The 19,200-nt window shown below is 44.9% G+C and overlaps 1 protein-coding gene across 1 annotated transcript in view; it reads left to right on the top strand.

Annotated features, from left to right (window-relative positions):
* The window catches only part of SAE1 (SUMO1 activating enzyme subunit 1), a 67,753-nt gene that overhangs the window by 14,623 nt on the left and 33,930 nt on the right, over window positions 1-19,200 (top strand). The window contains exons 3-7 of the mRNA XM_047791350.1: window positions 5,508-5,682; window positions 7,110-7,120; window positions 7,885-7,887; window positions 8,101-8,243; window positions 9,985-10,084. Of these exons, the coding sequence (XP_047647306.1) occupies window positions 5,508-5,682; window positions 7,110-7,120; window positions 7,885-7,887; window positions 8,101-8,243; window positions 9,985-10,084 (432 nt within the window). The remainder of the gene's footprint in view (window positions 1-5,507; window positions 5,683-7,109; window positions 7,121-7,884; window positions 7,888-8,100; window positions 8,244-9,984; window positions 10,085-19,200) is intronic.

A 19,200-nucleotide genomic window follows, 5' to 3' on the forward strand; every position in this document is an offset into this window, starting at 1 on the left:
TTTGACACCCCCACCCAATATTTTGTTGATTTTTTAATTTCTCATTCCCCCTGTATTTTTGGTGGGTTTTTAAATTTTTAATTAATTATATTTTTTTCTTTTTATGGCTGCACCTGTGGCACATGGACGTTCCTGGGCTATGGATCAAATCAGAGCTGCAGCTGCCAGACCAAGCCACAGCAACATCGAATCCATGCCGTGTCTGCAACCTATGCTGCGCTTGTAGGAACACTGGATCCTTAACCCTCTGGGTGAGGCCGGGTATTGAACCCGCACCCTCATGGAGACTGTTTCAGGTTCTTAACCTGTTGAGCCGCAACAGGAGGTTCAAAGGACAGTTTTTTAAAGAAAATTCCAGAAATCATGTTGCGTTTTTATTTTTTTTTCTTTAAAGGTAAAATATTTTAAAAATGTGTTGTCACATGATGTTATTTGTGTCTTTTTTTCCTTTTAGGCAGTAAGCAAAGGTCCCGTCTCATGCTAATAACTAGCACACGCAGTGTGCAGGAAAGCTTCTGTAGACAAAAGTAAATGTCAGTGAATTTTTTTTTCTATCCTATTTCTGACCATCCCATAGCATATGGAGTTTCTGGGCCAGGGTCACTGCTGTTGCAATTAACTGTGGCAACACCATATCCTTTAACCTGCTGTGCAAGGCTGAGAATTGAACCTGTGTCCTGGTGCTACAGAGACGCTGCATATCCCATTGTGCCACAGTGGGAACTCCTCAATAAAGTTTTTATTTTATTATTTATTTATTTATTTTTCTTTTGGCCACCCTGTGGCTTATGGAGTTCCTTGGCCATGGATCAGATCTGAGCTGCAGTTTGACCTAGGCCAACGCAGCTGTGGCAACTCAGGATCTTTAACCCACTGTACCAGCGCCCGGGGTCAAACCTGCATCCCAGTGCTTCCAGGAAGCTGCTGATTCTGTTGTGCCACAGCAGAAACTCCCTCAATGAAATTTTTTAAAAACTCAATTTAGGGAGTTCCTGCTGTGGCTCAGTGGAGTAATGATCCAGCTTGTCTCGGTGGAGGCTCCCGTTCCATCCCTGGCCCAGAAACTTCCAAAAAAAGAACACCAAAAAAAAATCACCTTGTTTGGGACCTCAGGAGAAAATAATATCTGGAGGTTTTTTTTGTTTGTTTATCCTACAATATGGAGAAAAACTTGGATTGGCTGACTTAATATCACAGTCACAAATTGACTTTAGACTTGAATTCAAAACCTTCTAAGGAAAGAAAATCCCCTCCAGTAAGCTGCCAGATAATTAACCTTTGCTGTTTTGAAATCTCCCCAACCACAGTGCCCCCTGGTGGCAAGAACACCCCATCCAGAGGAAGAATTTGTTTGCATTGTGTGGAGGAGTGGAGACCTGAGGAAGGATGGTCCAAGACTTGGAGGCCCTTGGTGTGGAAAAATGAGACCATAGTGGGATGCTAGCTTCCTCATTTGGTTGAGTAATCTGAGATTAGGGAACGGTGGTATGATACTGAGGGTGTGTGATGTGGTTTTTTCACCTCAGCACAGTGACGAATGCCACCCAGTGTTGGAGTTAACAGTCTGATTGTCGTCCCTTCCTGCTTCACTTCAAGGGCTTACAACGTAGCCTTCTACTTGCCTTCCACTGCAGGGTCTAACACAGTGGTTCTCAATCCCATCTGAGCTTTTGAATAGCTGCAGACTTATTTAAAAATAAAAAGTCTCAAAGTCAAGGAGGGTTGAGAACCACTGACTTTTTTTTTTTTTTTTTGCCACAGGCTTCTTTTTGGCTGCACCCATGGCGTGTGGGAGTTCCCAGGCCAGGGATTGAATTTGTGCCATAGTTGGGACTGTAGCTGAGGTGGCAGCACCAGATCCTTAACCTGCTGTGCCATGAGAGATTTTCCTGCCACTGGCTTCTTACAAGATAATCCCAGTCAATTTACCTAGCTTGACTCCATCTCATAAATCTAAGAGCTCATGAACACTCTTTGGTTGTTCTGCCTTTTGGATTTTGCTTGTGCCTTTTTCCCTGACTAGGAATATCCCAGGGAGATGGTGCTACATGTGCAAAAGCTTTGAAATCATGCAGACGTGGGCTCAGATCCTACCTTCTTAAGCTGAGCAGGGTAGTTAACCTCTTAGAAACTTAGTTTGTTCATCTATAAAATGAAGATGTTAATTCCTGTGTCTTGGAGGTTTTCATTTTGTTTACATTAGCAAGCATCCAAGAGCACCTGCTGGCTGTCCTGAAATATTGGTGATACAAAATGCACAAGATTTGTTTCCATTTTCAGTCCCCCCCCCCACCGGGAAGCCAGAACTGGCAACTTGACTCAGGTTGTGGCAGGGGGACATGAGAGGCTTCCTGGAATTCTGAACTGAGCTGTATCTTAAAAAACAAGTAGAAGTTTATCAAGTTTAAGGAACTATGCTTTGGGTGAGGGATGTTAGCACAAAACAGTATGATGAGAAATCAAGTATAACAAGCAGTTGGCTGTTTTTGGAGTATGAAGCCCACAAGGGTCGGGGGGGGGGTTGTAGATTGCAGGTAAGGTCTAGGACATGAAGGGCCTGCTTGTAAGCTCTGCTGTGAGTGATGAGGATTTGTTTGAGAGTTTCAGATGGAAAAGTGATGACCTCATCATTGAGCTTTCTATAAATCACTGTTACTCTGTAGGCTATGGTTGGCACAAAATATGGAGCAGAAGGCTGCTTTAGTAGTTGAGGTGAGAGATGGAAAGGGTCTGAGGAATGGCATTGATGATGGGTATAGCAAGATGCCCACAGAGGTGAGAATCTCTTAGGTGGCAGAATCAGTGGGATCCTATACAGGAGAGTAAGGAGTAACTACAGCAGCTGACACTGTAGGTGGTGGCACTGCTCTAAGAACTCTAGTTATAGTGTCTCGTTTAGCCCCAGAGCAGCTCTGAGATGTAGGGATTATTCCTATTTTACAGATAAGAAAGCAGAGGAAAAGGAAGTCAAGTATTGGCCTACCCAAGGTCACAGTAGTTAGTGGTACAACCAGGACTGGGCAGTCTGACTCCTGGCAGAGCCCATGCACTTAGCCATTTCACCTGGAAATGTCAAGGATACGAAGACCAGGTTTCTGGTGACCAGATGGGTCACTGGTGGACTCATCAACAGAAACAATGATATAGGAATCGAATATAATTGGCTTATGGGATATCCAGAGGAAATAAGACTCAGATGGATCAGAAAGCAATCTGTAGCAGAAAGACAATTTGAGAAATAACAGCAGCTTTTGGTAGAAACTAAAAGGCATTGAGTTGGCTTATGGAGCTGTATAGAGTGAAAGGATGAGTGGTTCTGAGGTGGAGTCCTGAGAACAGCCACACCTCAGAGAGTCCATGTAGAGATGGGAATGTCCAGTGAGGGAGAAGGAGAGCCAGGCTCTCCGAGGCCAAGAAGCGGAGCATGGGTGGTACTGACTGACACTGGTAGAGTGATGAGTAAGTGTCCTCACCTGTTAGGTATGAGTCCCTCAGACTCATTCAAGATCACACACTTAAGTGGTTGAGCCAGGACTTGAATCAAAGATTTGGATCCAACCTGAATTATCACAGAGCCTTGCTCTTAACCGTCACGCTGTACAATCCCTGTATGTGGTGAGATCCCTGAAGAATTGTGCAGGATAGGTCAGGATCCTGGCTTTGAACAGGAGGGAAGGAAGAGTGTATGCTGTGGCTGGTTGGCAGGAGAGAAGGGCAATTACTTCTGCTGACCCCAGTCTTGGTGAAGGTGGTGAGGTCAGACATGGAGATTAATGGTTAAATTAGGTGTTTTGGGGTTTTTTTTGTTTATTTTGGTTGTGCCATTGGCATGCAGAATTTCCTGGGCCATAGATCAAACTGTGCCACAGAGGTGGCCCAAGTTGCTGCAGTGATGGCACTGGATCCTTAACCTACTAGGCCACCAGGGAACTCCTATATTAGATGTTTTTTGTGTGAAGAAAGGTTTTTTTTTGGTCTTTTTTTTTTTTTTTTTTTTTTTTAAGGGTTGCAACCCTGGCATATGGAGGTTCCCATGCTAGGAGTCTAATAGGAGCTGTAGCCACTGGCCTTTGCCACAGCAGCGCCAGATCTGAGCCTTGTCTGCGACCTACACCACAGCTCACGGCAACGCTGGATCTTTAACCCACTGATCGAGGCCAGGGATCAAACCTGAAACCTCATGGTTCCCAGTCAGATTCATTTCCACTGAGCCACGATGGGAATTCCCCCAAGAAATGTATTTTGAATAGTGAAATCTGTAATCCTACTGGTGGCTGTCAGGTGATAATATTATCTGTTTTTGAGGCTTCTGCTGACATCTGGCCTTATAAGTGAAATTATCCCTCTGCTCCAGCCTCCCCTCATCTCTCCTCCTGTCCGAGTTTTGACTGAATATAAGAGTTTATTTCAAACATTCTTAATTGTGTCTGATTTGCATTGATCTGATTTTATTTTTTTTTAAGATTTTTATTTTTTCTATTGTAGTTGATTTTACAGTGTTCTGTCAATTTCTGCTGTATAGCAAAGTGGCCCAGTCATACATTATATATATGTATATGTATTATATATATATATGTATATTCTTTTTCTCACATTATCTTCCGTCATGTTCCATCACAAATGACTAGATACAGTTCCCTGTGCTATACAGCAGGATCTCATGGTCTGACTTTAAACCACTTGTAGGTAGGGACTACATCCTTTAAACTCCTTATGTATTTCTACATGCTTAGAGTTGGGCACATGGTAGGTATTCGGTTAATTCTTAGCACTGATAATTATGTCATATTGTTAATTTTCAGTTATAAACTTACTTAAGGAAGCAAGGACTTTGTTGTTTAGAGTGAATTTTCATTATAAACACAAGGGGGTGCTCTTTAACTGTGAATGCCCAGTTTAAAAAAAAAAAGTTTGAGAGTTCTCTTGTGGCTCCTGGAGTTAAGGATCCATTGTCATCACTGCAGTGGCTTGGGTCACTGCTGTGGTACAGGTTTGTTCCCTGGTCTGGGAGATTACACATGCCATGGGTGAGGCCAAAAGAAAAGTTAAATATCTATTTTATTTTACTTTATATTTTATTTATTTTTTATCTTTTTAGGTCCACACCTATAGCTTGTAGAGGTTCCCAGGACAGGGGTCAAACCAGAGCTGCAGCTGCTGGCCTTCACCACAGCCATAGCAATGCCAGATCCAAGCTGTGTCTGTGACCTACACCACAGCTCATAGCAATGCCAGATCCTTAACCCCTGAGCGAGGCCAGGGATCGACCACATCCTCATGGATACTGGTGGGGTTTGTTACCTCTGAGCCACAATGGGAACTCTGTTAAATATGTTTTAAAATCTCAGAAGGAGAGAGTATAGGAGCTCTGCATTGGGCAAATTCCTATAGGAATAGTAGTAATACAATTAAATGGTAGATACTTTAGTTATCCTTCAAAATGGAAAAATCCATTTGTTTTCCCCCTAAATTTAGGTATTAAAATATATATATATATATATTTCTAGGTATCACCAGAAGACCCTGGAGCTCAGTTCCTGATCCGAACTGGGTCTGTTGGCCGAAACAGGGCTGAAGCCTCTTTGGAGCGAGCACAGAATCTCAACCCCATGGTGGATGTGAAGGTGGACACTGAGAATATAGAAAACAAACCCGAGTCATTTTTCACTCAGGTTCGATGCTGTAAGTTTCATAGGGAATGTAAAATCTGTGGTGGGAATTCAGCAAATTAAAGCGTTAGTGGCATATATACTAGGTACACTGGAGCATTAGAATTTCAGATCTGAGTGTTTTCCCAAGTAGATTTATAAGCTGTTCTGTTCTTTAGTTTTAGTCTGTCGCCTTACAGATGGAAGTCTTACATTGCCTTAGTGTGTATGCTTTATTAGTGTGTTGCCTTAGTATATTGAGTGTGTTGGTAGGTAGATCCAGTCTGTTGAATCAGCTGTAGTTGCTTGTGAGTTGCTATCTTTTTTTTGTCTTTTGTCTTTCTAGGGCCGCACCCGCGGCACATGGAGGTTCCCAGGCTAGGGGTCTAATCGGAGCTACAGCTGCCGACCTACACCACAGCCATAGCAACGCCAGATCTGAGCCCTGTCTGCAACCTACGCCACAGCTCACGGTAACGCTGGATCCTTAACCCACTGAGTGAGGCCAGGGATCGAACCTGAAACCCCATGGTTCCTAGTCGGATTCGTTTCCGCTGCACCACGACCAGAACTCCTGAGGTGCTATCTTTTGGTTTCTCCTTTGGGCATATTTTCCCCAAGACCAGGTTTCATCATTGGTGTTTTGTCTTCTATCCAGAATCTTTGCATGTAGCTTCTATACATTTTATTGCAAATGTTTCTCCTGAAAGCTTAACAAGTTGGTGATTAATTTCTTGCAGCAGAGTCATTTTTGTGTGTGTGTTAGAAATATCAAACTACAGCTTGTGTTTTGTCTTTAAAAAGAGCACACCTGATCTTGGTCTGTCTATGTCTCACTCACGCAGCCACTTTGACCATGTTGCCATGGATAACTAGACAAAATCACTATAGTCATAAGCCAAATGAGCCATATCCAACCTCATTTGATTTCACTGCCAAATCTTTGCAGAGGTGAAAGGAGAAGTTAAGTTCTGTTCAGTGTCTGTGACCTTTCAGACGTGGTTCCCTGTACCCTGGAAAAGCTTCACAAATGTTGGATAACCATGAAGTAGTCGCACATGACCTACTTGTTTTTTTTAAATGAAAGGCCCATTACATGAGAGAGTAAAATCTGGGTTTGGTAGTTTGTTTTTCACACTGTTACATTTCATATGTGCATCTGTTCAAATGTGGGCTTGGAATGGTGATCATCTGTGCATTTGTCCCTTTTTAAAAAAATCATTCTATTTTGTAAGTTCAGGTACTGGAACATTTTCCATTTGGACCTAAGTCCTCTCTTCATGTCTTTATCCATAATAACCACATTTGGTGTACTCTAGGTGTCCCTTGAAAGCTTAGTTGGAACCAAACCAGGGGTTTGTTGGCTTGTATCACACGTGTTCACGGGGCAAGTGTGACATCCTTGTGTTTGAGCCACATTTGACCGGTCCTTGAGGTTTTAACACTCGCTTTTGACTTCAGGGCTTCATTTGGTCAGTTGGTTGTATGTTCAACTGCCGCTGTCTTATCTCTCTGATTTTTCCTCGGGTGCCTGCACCCTTTGAATGGCAGCAGAGGTGCATATTTCTCTGTAAGCGTTATTTCAGTATTCAGGCTGCCAGACAATAGCAAAGGGGTTTATCAAATGAAAATATCATTTTGTGATTTTCCAGCTTTCAGTGTTCAGAAGAAAACATGTGCAATTTAGAAGTTGTCTTCTTGGCCCTGATCACAAAGCTTCTCCCCAGAAGACGATGTTCTGTGCCTTAAAACTTAGCCGTTTCCAATACCTCCACTTACTGGAAAACAACCTAGAGGTGTCAGAGCCACTTTGATAATTCCACTGAGTGAATCACCAGCTCATTGTCTAGGTCTGAATGGGAGGTCACTTGGTCTGTAACCTTTTCTTTTGTCCTTAAATTCAGATAAAGTTTCACATCGAAAACTGGAAAAATAATCTCAACAGGACTTGTTTATCCTCTTTATCTTAACATATCTATCAAAAGAAGGAAGGAAAAATGCCCTTGTATTTAAACATGACCTTTAGGTGAATTTCAGAAACTCGTTTTGCTTCTCCCTATAGCTTATTCCGATTTTAATAGGTTTAGTAAGTTAGAAATAATTCACTCTAAGTTATATTACTATTGTCTTTTCATGAAAACTATGAAGTGTGGTTTATATATGTTCATGAATTAGGGGAACAAGTTCATGGAATGCCTTTCACTCTCCTGCTAAACACGTCTCGTTCTGGTTGCAGAAGGTAAAGTGACGGTCTCATAATTTACGTTTTCTGTACACTGAAACATTTCTTTTGTCTTCATAGCATCCGAAGAACCTGTTGTACCAGTTTGAAACTGCTTTTAAGACATGCCCGATGCCCAGAGAGACTGTTCATTAAGATTTATTTAGACATCAGGGGCAGTGATTCACAGTCTGCACAATTCACACCCAGCTTCTTTCTTTCTTTCTGCAGGTTTGTCTAACTTGCTGCTCCAGGGATGTCATAGTTAAAGTTGACCAGATCTGTCACAAAAACAGCATCAAATTCTTCACAGGAGATGTTTTTGGCTACCACGGATACACATTTGCCAATCTTGGAGAGCATGAATTTGTGGAGTAAGTTTGGGGAGAGGAGGAGAGAACATAGCATTTTCAAAATGTAGGGGTTTTTTTGTTTTTTGTTTTTTTTTTTGCTTTTTAGGGCTGCACCCGAGGCATATGGAGGTTCCCAGGCTAGAGGCCTGATAGGAGCTGTAGCCACTGGCTTACACCACAGCCACAGCTATGTGGGATCCGAGCTGCGTTTGCAACCTACACCACAGCTCACCGCAACGCTGGATCCTTAATCCACTGAGCGAGGCCAGGGATGGAACCTGCAACCTCACAGTTACTAGTCAGATTTGTTAATTACTGAACCACAATGGGAACTCTTCAAAATGTAGTCTTATTTACTGATCAGAAATGAGCCATTTAAGCAAAGTAGATTGCTATAACATTTAGCATTTTGGAAAACCAGTTCATTACCAGCTTACTGAATACGTGGATTGTATGTTCAAATTGCAAGAGACATGGCCCTTCCTTTTCTAGAGCATGAGGAAAGCACACCACAGGGGTATGTTATCTGATCAGTCTGGCCTTGTGGTGGTAAAGCCACAGTCTGTCTAGGGGAGACGTGTTTGGATTGTAAACATTCGTTCCCCAGCTCGGGTTTGCTGTGTTCAGGGTGAGCGATAGTAAAGTGAGTATTAAATAGTTAGATGGGTGGCTCTGGAGGTATGTTGTACCACAGTCCACCTTGGGAAAGCTCCAGGGTCCAGAAACTGCTCTGGTGGAACCAACAGATCTCCTCTCTAAACGTTGAGGTTGCAGACCATGGTGATTCTCATGAGGGGACCTGCAGTTTTGAACTCGTAGCTTCTAGATGAAAGATGGCAGATGACACCAGCGTTGTTAAAGTACATGAATTGTTTGGGTTTGTAACTTTTGACCACCTACCTTGCTGATGCGAGGTGAAGAGAGGCCCTGTGAGGTAGGTGAAGCTTCCACTGAGAGTCAAGAACTGCTTTCTTGGGTTCAGAGTCTCAGATAAGTCACTGAAATTTCTCTGGTCTACAAGTTTCTTGCCTCTGAAATTGAGATGGGGGAAGGCCAAACATTCAAAGTCTCTCGTAAATAATGTTTTATGGCTTTAAGAAAACCTAGTTCTTTGTGCACATTATAAATGGATAAAGAAGTCATAGTAGGAGTTCCTGTTGTGGCTCAGTGGTTGACGAACCCGACTAGTATCCATGAGGACGTGAGTTCAATCCCTGGCCTTGCTCCGTGGGTTGAGGATCCAGCGTTGCCGTGAGCTGTGGTGTAGGTCGAAGATGCAGCTTGGGTCTGGTGTGGCTGTGGCTGTGGCATAGGCTGGCAGCTACAGCTCTGATTGGACCCCAGCCTGGGAACCTCCATATGCCGAGGGTGCAGCCCTAAAAAGACAAAAGACAAAAAAGCAAGTCAGTAGGGGAAGAAGGCCAGGTGATTTTAATGTATGCTCCTTATGGCAGGGGAAGGGATTAAGTTCAGCACAGGATTCAAGTAGAATGTCTACAAAGTTTACTGAGAACTTACTATGTGCTGGGCAGTGTGCTAAGTGTGTTATTTCTCTTGCAATAATCCTGCAAGGGTTGTTACTCCCACAGAGTGGCTAAGTGCCACATCAGGTAATCAGTGGCCGGGCTGGGATGTGAACCCAGATCTGTACGATCTTTTGCTCTTAAATATCATCCTGTTCAGTGAGCTGGTGATATTCTTTTTGTTCTAATGGCCTGATTAGTAGGCTAGAACTTGATCCCCTCCCCTTGTCACCCTCTAGGGAGAAAACCAAAGTTGCCAAAGTTAGTCAAGGAGTAGAAGATGGACCTGATACCAAGAGAGCCAAACTTGATTCATCTGAGACAACCATGGTCAAAAAGGTATGGGTTGGGGGCGGTCAGGGAGGGTGCTGTGTCAAGGTTCAGAAGTCCTGTGGCCTTGGAGGGTACAGGCCATAACTATTGCCAGCAAGGGAAGCATGCGTTTTGTCCTGAAGGGAGGAGTCTGGACAGACAGGGCCAACACTTGCCCCATTTAAAGGGGGGCAACTGCACTTAGCGCCAGCCAGCTGTAGCCTTGGGGGAGTGTGGACCTAGTGATGCCAGAGAATCAGAAATGTAGACTTGGAGGGAGGTGGTCTGCCCTCCTGCCACACAGAAGTTCCCTGGCCAGGGATCGAACCTTGCCATAGCAGTGACTTGTACCACAGAAGTGACAACACTGACTACGTAACTGCTAGGCCACCAGGGAACTCCTGTCCCCAGCTTTTTTTTTTTCTAGGGCTGCACCTGAGGCATGTGGAGGTTCCAGGCTAGTGGTGGAATCTGAGCTGTAGCCGCCGGCCTACACCACAGCCACAGCAGCTTGGGATATGAGCCTTGTCTGTGACCTGCACCTCAGCTCACGGCAATGCCAGATCCTTAACTCACTGAGTGAGCCCAGGGATTGAACCTACATCCTCATGGATACTAGTCAGATTCGTTTTCTGCTGAGCCACAATAGAAACTCCCCCAACCTTTTTTTTTTTTGTCTTTTGTCTTTTGTCTTTTCAGGGCCGCACCCTCAGCATATGGAGGTTCCCAGGCTAGGGGTCTAATTGGAGCTGTAGTCACTGGCCTACGCCAGAGCCACTGCAACACGGGGTCCCAGCTGCACCTGTGACCTACAGCACAACTCACGGCAACGCCGGACCCTTAACCCACTGAGTGAGGCCAGGGATGGAACCCACCACCTCATGGTTCCTAATTGGATTCGTTTCTGCTGTGACACGACGGGAACACCAAGACTATTACTCTTAAAGAAAAATTTTTTTCTTTTCAGATTGATAGACAATTTAGTAAGGTTCTAAGTAAGCTGGGAGATAGTTTAAACTTGAATTGCTTAATTGCTTTTTTAAAATAAAGGTTTTTTTTCCCCACCAAATAACCTTTTAAGAAGAAAGATCTCAGTGTTGACAAATGTTATCAAGGGTATATTTTTCTAGAATTGGTGCCGTAATTCATTTTCTAGAAAGTGGAGTGGGAGGAGAATCAGCAGATGATGGTTTTGTGCCTTGTGTTGGGATCTGAGAGGGGAACTTATGTGATGGGGAAAACAAGATGAAGTGGCCAGAATTGGTTTTGTTGAACTGAGAGGAAAGACATGACCAAGCCCATATTTACTCTTTGCTTTGTAGATTTAAACGTTGAGAAAGAAAAACAGCTGGTCAGGGCCTCGAGTTAAAATTGCTCTAAAGGGGGGATTCTAAGAGTGCAGAAACCACAAAAGAGACTGCAGAAAACCACAAAAGTGGAACTCTTTGAGTTTCCTGCAGGGCTGCACTGGAGATTGTCTTTTTCTTGCTCTTTATGTTTGTACTGGAGTAGTTTGATGCTGTGAGTGTGATAACAGAGGAATTATTAAGCCCTAATTTTAGTGTCTTTTCATGAGATTGTAATTATCCAGAGTGAACATTGGTGTTTTGGCCAAAACTTGGGTCCTTTCCTTTCTTCCTTCCTTCCTTTCTTTCTTTCTTTCTTTCAGAGGCCCAGTAAAGCTTTATCTGAATAGCTCCACGAGTTTGGTGGGGGAGAGAAATTGTTAACTAACAGAGGAGTACAAAAGCAGCTTTGTGGGTGCTGTCAATTTATAAATCACACCCTCTTACAAGTGTGACACTTGGCCTTGGTGTGAAGGGTTTTATGGCTTAAGGGCCTTCTCTGATTGAGGCAGGTCTTTCACATTCAAATGGAGAGCCCTAGCTTTGTTAGCCCTTCACAGCTGGAAGTTTCCTGGGAGTCAATTCTGATGGTGCCCACTGGGGCCGATCTGGAAACCTCTTTCGGGAGCCACTTTTTCTAGCTATGAGGAGAATGTGGGCAGCCCTGGCAGCCACTCGCGTACCATTCCTAGGGCTCTTCAGGCACAGAGCTCTTTGTGCAGCCTCTTCCTACACGGGGCCGAATTTGAAGGTATCAAAATATTCCCCAGCTGACATTGTTAGTCAGCTGTTTCACTTGGACAATTCAGCCTTGAATTCCAAGCCCGAGCCCTTAAGGTTGCGAGGCATTCAGTGCATCCCTGGGATTCCAGACCTTGCCTTTGTGCGGCCTCACCGAGAATGCTGCCAAAGGCCTGGGGTGAGCAGGGTTTGGGCCATGGCTTTGCCACCTTGTCATGACATGTTTCCTCCATTTGGGCAGTGGCTGTTCCATGATTTTGAAGTTTTCCTCCAATTCAAAAATGCCTTGATTTAGATATTGATTGCCCTTTTGCCTAAATTGTACAGAATAACTGGTGGGGTTATGTTCAGAGTGCAGGATGGGGGTGGGGAAGCAGCCACTTCCTGTTTCCTGTAAAAGGCTTCTGGTTAGGGTCCCCCCCCCCCTTTTCCTTAGGTTCAACCAAATATTGTAAAGCCACTTTCGCCTCAAGGTACACATTGTGTTCCTAAATTAGAAACTTTAAAAAACAAAGAGGAAAAACAGAGCTTGTGGTTTTCACACCATCTAGGAAGACACTGGCTGGGCCTTTCTAGCACCTGGGCCATCATGATCAATAGGGCAGTGGGGAAGTACCCAGCCCAGAGATGGGCGCTCAGTGATAGGTTATCGTTGCTTCCTTTGGTGCCCAGGAGAAGCCAGGATACAGATTTCATCAGAAATAGGTCCTGGGCACAGGCCTGATGTTGGCACTCTTACATCGTTTATATAAAGGAGGTTGCAGTGGTTTGTGATGAGGAAGTGTCCAGAAAGGCTTCCCAGAGGAGGAGTTGTTAGAGTTGGCATGTGAAGAATGGTTTGCCAAGCACCAAAGCCAGCACTGACGTTCAGTCACAGGAAATAGGATCGAGAAAAAGCACAGACGTCGGGACAAAGCGACTCTGGCTTCCCTCCCTCCGAACAGCCAGCTCTTTCTGTTCCTGTGAGTCACAGAGTGCCTGCTCTGTGCAAGGCACTGTGTTGGGTCCAGGGAAGCACATTCGTCCTCTTGCTCCTTTTTCAGGAGACACTGAATCTAAGAGAAGTTAAATGCCTCACCCAAGATCCACAGCTGTATAAGGAGAACTAGATGGGCAGAGAGCAGAGGCAGCAGCTAGGGGCACAGGCACGCTTTATGGGCTCGCAAGGTGAGTCCCCTAGGGGTTTCTAGGATGACGTGAAGTTTTATGAGGATGGTGGGATAAAGTATGAAAATTGGGATCATTCCAGAAAACTTTTGTTTATTATCTATTTGGCCTTACCCACTGCATGCAGAAGTTCCCCAGCCAGGGATCAAACCCATGCCACAGCAACAACCTGAGCCACAGCAGCCACAGCTGCTGGATCCTTAATCCACTGAACCTCCGGGGGAACTCCTTCAGAAAACTTTGAGGATGACAGGCTGTCAGCATGCTTCCATGTAGCTGCTCATATTTCTTTACTGTTAGGGGTGCCAGATGCGAGTAGGTGCCTGGTGGTGATTATCCTCCACGATACCATTTTCAAGATTAAACATAAAGTAGGATTTGGGTGTGACGTGCTAAGAAATACAGATTTTACTTCACCACTGTGTCTGAAATAGTGGTTGACTCATTTGGGCCCTGGTCATTCTTTTTTCATGAATTGGTTGTCAGATTCCACAGTCGTATAGTGATTCATTATTTTGATTCCCCCTTTCTAAGCAATTTGTTGACAAGGCTCCCATTCTCCCCTCTCCTCCACCTCAAAGAGGCATTCTGATGACTGACTAGTTTACTTCCTCCTCTTTAATGTGGCACCTTGGTTTATAACATCCGCTCACTTGTCAGGGTCTCTCCCATTAGAGTTTTTTTTTTTTGTTGTTTTTTTTTGTTTTCTTGCTTTTTAGGGCCACACCCACAGCATATGGAAGTTCCCAGGCTAGGGGTTGAATCGGAGCTACAGCCGCTGGCCTACACCACAGCCACAGCAACACCAGATCTGAGCTGTATCTGCGACCTGCACCACAGCTCACAGCAATGCTGGATCCTTTACCCACTGAGCGAGGCCAGGGATCGAATCCCTGAAATCTCATGGTTCCTAGTCTGATTCATTTCTGCTGCGCCACGACAGGAATTTCTCTCCCTTTAGAGTTTAAATGCCACACGGCCAGGCAGTTTTGTTCCCTGCTGTATTCCTCGTCCCGTGCCTGGCACAGTCACGTGCAGGAATTGTTTGTTCAGTGTAGTTGTGGCTTTTCCAGCAGCTTACTATAACAACTCTGGAGGAATGTTGTCATTTTAAGAAGCATTTATTCAGTTAACTTTCTTTGTGTTCAAATAAGTTGATTAATGTTGTAGAACATTAGTTCTCATAGTTGAAGTTATTTGAGCTGAGCTGAGGGAACAGACTTTTAAAGAAGACAGAGACTCGGCTGGGACTACTGAGACGTAAGTCATTGGGTTGCCTAGACTAGAACCTGCAGGCCACAGAGGTTCAAAACTCTGCCAATTGTCAGAATCACTTGGTTTGTCAGAGGGGTAGGCAGAGGGCGGAGCAGGGTACAAGATGCTGAGAACTTGGTGGTTTGCTGACAGTAGGTTTTACAGATGGGGCATTTGTGGAAGGTGTAGTACCCGCATCGGTGGTAATGCCTTGTCTCACCTGAGAGAAATTTCTGGGCTCTACGGATGAGGAAAGGGGATCCTTTCCAGCATCACAGCACAAATAGGGGTCAAATTGGAGCTGCACCTGCTGGCCTACGCCATAGCCACAGCAGCGCGGGATCCAAGCCTTGTCTGCAACTTACACCACAGCTCATGGCAACACCAGATCCTTAACCCACTGATCCAGGCCAGGGATTGAACCTGCATCCTCATGGATACCAGTCAGATTTGTTACTGCTGAGCCACAACGGGAACTCCCTGGCATGGTGTTTTATTATGTGTTTGTAAATCTAAACAGTAGAACAAAGCTTGTTATGTGACATCATAGGTATAAAATAAGAATCATAAAGCTGACCACCATGCACCTGCCAGCTGGTTTAAAGCATAAAACATTACTGATGTGATCGAGGCCCCTTGGTCATTCCTCGCCGACATAAGTCACTGCCGTCCTCAGTTGTGGTTCTCATTCCCATGCATTTCTTCTTTCTTATATGCATTTCCAAGCAATCGAGAATTGTTTGGTACGCTTTTCAACTTCTTCAAAATTGGCTTTGTATTGTTTGTATGCTACCACATGCTTTTTAAAATTTTTTAATTTTTGTCTTTTTGCCATTTCTTGGGCCGCTCCTGCGGCATATGGAGGTTCCCAGGCTAGGGGTCCCATCGGAGCTGTAGCCACCGGCCTACGCCAGAGCCACAGCAGCGCGGGATCCGAGCTGCGTCTGCAACCTACACCATAGCTCACGTCAACGCCGGATCCTTAACCCACTGAGCCAGGCCAGGGATCAAACACGCAACCTCATGGTTCCTAGTCGGATTCGTTAATCACTGAGCCACGACAGGAACTCCCCACATGCTTTTTAAGAGCAGCATTAGGTTCGTGAGGCCATCTATGTTTGTATGTAGTTTTGGGGCTTTGCTGTCCATTATGATAGCTGCTGGCCACATGTGGCTATTTACATTAAAATTAATGGAATTTAAATTAAAAACTCTGTTCTTCAGTCTCCCTCACCACATTTCAAATGCTCAGTAACCACACTGGCTAGTGGCATCCCTATTGCAAAGCACAGATGTATAGAATGTTCTTATCATCATTGCAAGTTCTCTTGAATAGCAAGCACTCCAGGACAGTTGGACAGTTGTTTTGACCACAGAGTATTTGGTGTATGAAAACCATTACTATTTATTTGTTCGCCTATTAATGGGTGTTTAGGTATATAAGTTGCTGCTTACAAATTTTCTCCGGTTAGTGGTTGTGTGTGTGTGTGTGTAGATAATCTCCTTGGGTAAGCGTGTGATTTCTAGGGTACAGGAGAATTAGGATGTGCACACCTTCAACTTTACCAGACCCTGAGAAGTAGCGCTCAAGTAGTTTTATCAATTTACATTCCAAACCCAGCAGCATGTCACACCATTGGTAAGTTCAGGCTCTTTTGCTGCTCTGCTGAGTGTGAAAACTGCCTGGGATCATGGTTGTCACTTTTTTTTTTTTTTTAAATCTTTTTGCCTTTTCTAGGGCCACTCCTGCAGCATATGGAAATTCCCAGCCTAGGGATCTAATTGGAGCCACAGCCACTGGCCTACATCACAGCCACAGCAATGAGGGATCCGAGCCACGTCTGCAACCTACACCACAGCTCACGGCAACGCCGGATCCTTAACCCACTAAGCAAGGCCAGGGATCGAACCCACAACCTCATGGTTCCTAGTCGGATTCGTTAACCACTGCGCCACGATGGGAACTCCAAATTTTAGGTGTCGACTTTTTTTAAATTTTTTAATTTTTTTTCTTTTTGGGGCCACATATGAAGGTTCCCAAGCTAGGGATCCAATTGGAGCTGTAGCTGCTGGCCTACACCACAGCCCACAGCAACTCCAGATACGAGCTGCCTCTGCTACCTACACCACAACTCAGGGCAACGCCGGATGCTCAACCCACGGAGAGAGGCCAGGAATCAAACCCACAACCTCATTGTTCCTAGTGGGATTCGTTTCCACTGCGCCACGACAGGAACTCCTCGTGGTTGTCACTTGTTAGAATGCTTCTTTGAAGGCTATAGTCTCCCCTGAGGAGGTCTGGAAATTGGATCTAGAAATCTATAGTTTTGAAAGTTGTTTCAGTTCTGATTTTCATTCAGCTTTACATCCAGAATTAAATTACTCATTGTAGATGTTCAGCCTTGTTTTAAAAATAAAATAGATTCAGTCCCAAATGTGGAAAATACGGAAGTTGAGAAAATGTGAACCCTCCTACCCGGTAGTGACTGTGACATTCCTGTCAGTGTTTTTTTTAATGCATGTACATAAGAAATTGGAGAACTAGCTGATGTATGTTACTGCATGTTGGCCATGATGACCTAATGTATGTGACATATTTGAGACATATTGTCTTTCCTCTTTTTTGCTCAACATATTTCCAAAAGAACTCCTTTTGTCTTTGTGTCTTCTTTGGAGAGCATGACTCTATTCTGCTGTCTTTATTTATTTTTATTGAAATATAGTTGGTGTACAACTGGAGAACATGATTTTCAATGGCTGTCTGTAGGTCTTCCTTTTTTTGCCTTGCCGTGATCTATTGAGCCAGTTTCCTTTTGCACAGAGGTTATCGCAGTTTCCCACCATTCTGAATGGCTCAGCACAGACCCTTAATTTGATAGCTGATAGACTGTGTGGAGAATTCATCTTTTCTGTTTATTGTTGGGCTTTTTGGTAAATGAAAAGCAGGTGGATCCTGTCAGCTCTTGGGTATTTATTGAAAATCTAGTCTATTCAGTGCTGTGCTTTTCACGGTGGTCCCTGCCTGTGGAAGCTGATAGCCATTTGCGGAGGGGAAACAGTTAATGGTGTAAGAGAGCTTGTTATTAGTCTTACCTAGACTTTCAGATTGAAATCCTCAAGGCCCAGAATTGTCAGAGAAAAAACTGGGCAGTGGAGGGGAGCAGGTTAGGCGTTCCAGCCAGAGGGAGCCTAAGGCACAGAGAAGTGGGGCAGGGTGGGTGACGCCTGTTCAGGTCATGGTGGGCACTGCTCCCCAGCGGACGCTGCTGGCTGCTTCACCTGGAAGGCTCTGCATTCCCTGGAAGCACTGCAGGCTCGCTTTTCCTCTTAGAAACTCAGGGCCAGTGCTTTGGGCAAGGCCAGCACCACCACCTTTTGCATCTCTTCTGCTACAGATTAGGCAGCTTAATTTTGTTTGATTTTTAATTGTTATGAGCCATGATAGTAGATTTTGTGTAGTTTGAACCAAAAAAGGGGACATTGGCGTTCCCATTGTGACTCAATGGTTAACGAATCCGACTAGGAACCATGAAATTGCAGGTTTGATCCCTGGCCTCGCTCAGTGGGTTAAGGATCCGGCGTTGCCGTGAGCTGTGGTGTAGGTTGCAGATGTGGCTCGGATCCTCTGTTGCTGTGGTGTAGGCCGGCGGCCACAGCTCTGATTAGACCCCTAACCTGGGAACCTCCATATACTGCACATGCAGCCCTAGAAAAGACAATAAATAAATAAATAAAGCAAAAAAGGGGACATTAATTGGAGGCAGGCTGGAGTAGCACAAGCAGCATTAACTACTGTGATCTGAGAAGGGTAAAGCTGGGGCGCCTCAAAGGCAGTAGGAATTTGAGCTTTAGCTCTGCCATGAATGTCTCCATTTCCAACTTTCATATACTCAGTTCTTGGGAGAAAAGAATCTGATTGGTCTAGCTTGGGTCACGTGCCCACCTCTGGTTCTGTCACCTGTGGCAGGAAGGCTGGTACACATTAAAGATGAGGCCTCTGGGAGCCTCCTCTTCAGATACCAGGAAACTTCTCCACAGGCAGGCCCAAGAGAGGTGAATTAATTTGCCCAAGGTCACAAGTTAGTGGCAGGACCAGGATAGTTCTACCCTTAAAGTTGGGGAGGGAAAAGGGCCTCTATCCTTGGCCTGAGTGCTCTAGAAGGTCCCACTCTGGCCTTCTTCCAGTCATTCCCCTTACAAGGTAAGGATTCCATGGGATTAAGGAAATGTGTCTGCCTGGATCCCTTAGCCTTCCCCCTAGTTCTTGACCACATTCTGGATACCTTGGACCCTTGGCATCTTCTGCCCAGATAACCTCAGACTTACTTCCCAGGCTTTTCCGAGTTTCTTCCCTGGTCTGTCCCTGGAGTGCAGGTGTTGTCACAGTGTCTGCATGTGTACGCCTGAGGCATGGATGTTTTGGTGGGGAAGGATGGGCAAAGCCTTTTGCAAAGTCAGATGCAAGGTCCCTTCTATTGTGGAACAGAGCCAGAGGTGAGACAAGAGTGGGGCAGCAGCCTTCCCAGTGTAGCTCATTATGGCTACACAACAACTCGGGACCCGAGCCACATCTGTGGCCTACACAACAGCTCACAGCAACACCGGATCCTTAACCCACTGAGCGAGGCCAGGGAT

This window comes from Phacochoerus africanus, chromosome 8 (genome assembly GCF_016906955.1).
Source record: "Phacochoerus africanus isolate WHEZ1 chromosome 8, ROS_Pafr_v1, whole genome shotgun sequence".
Taxonomy (NCBI): domain Eukaryota; kingdom Metazoa; phylum Chordata; class Mammalia; order Artiodactyla; family Suidae; genus Phacochoerus; species Phacochoerus africanus.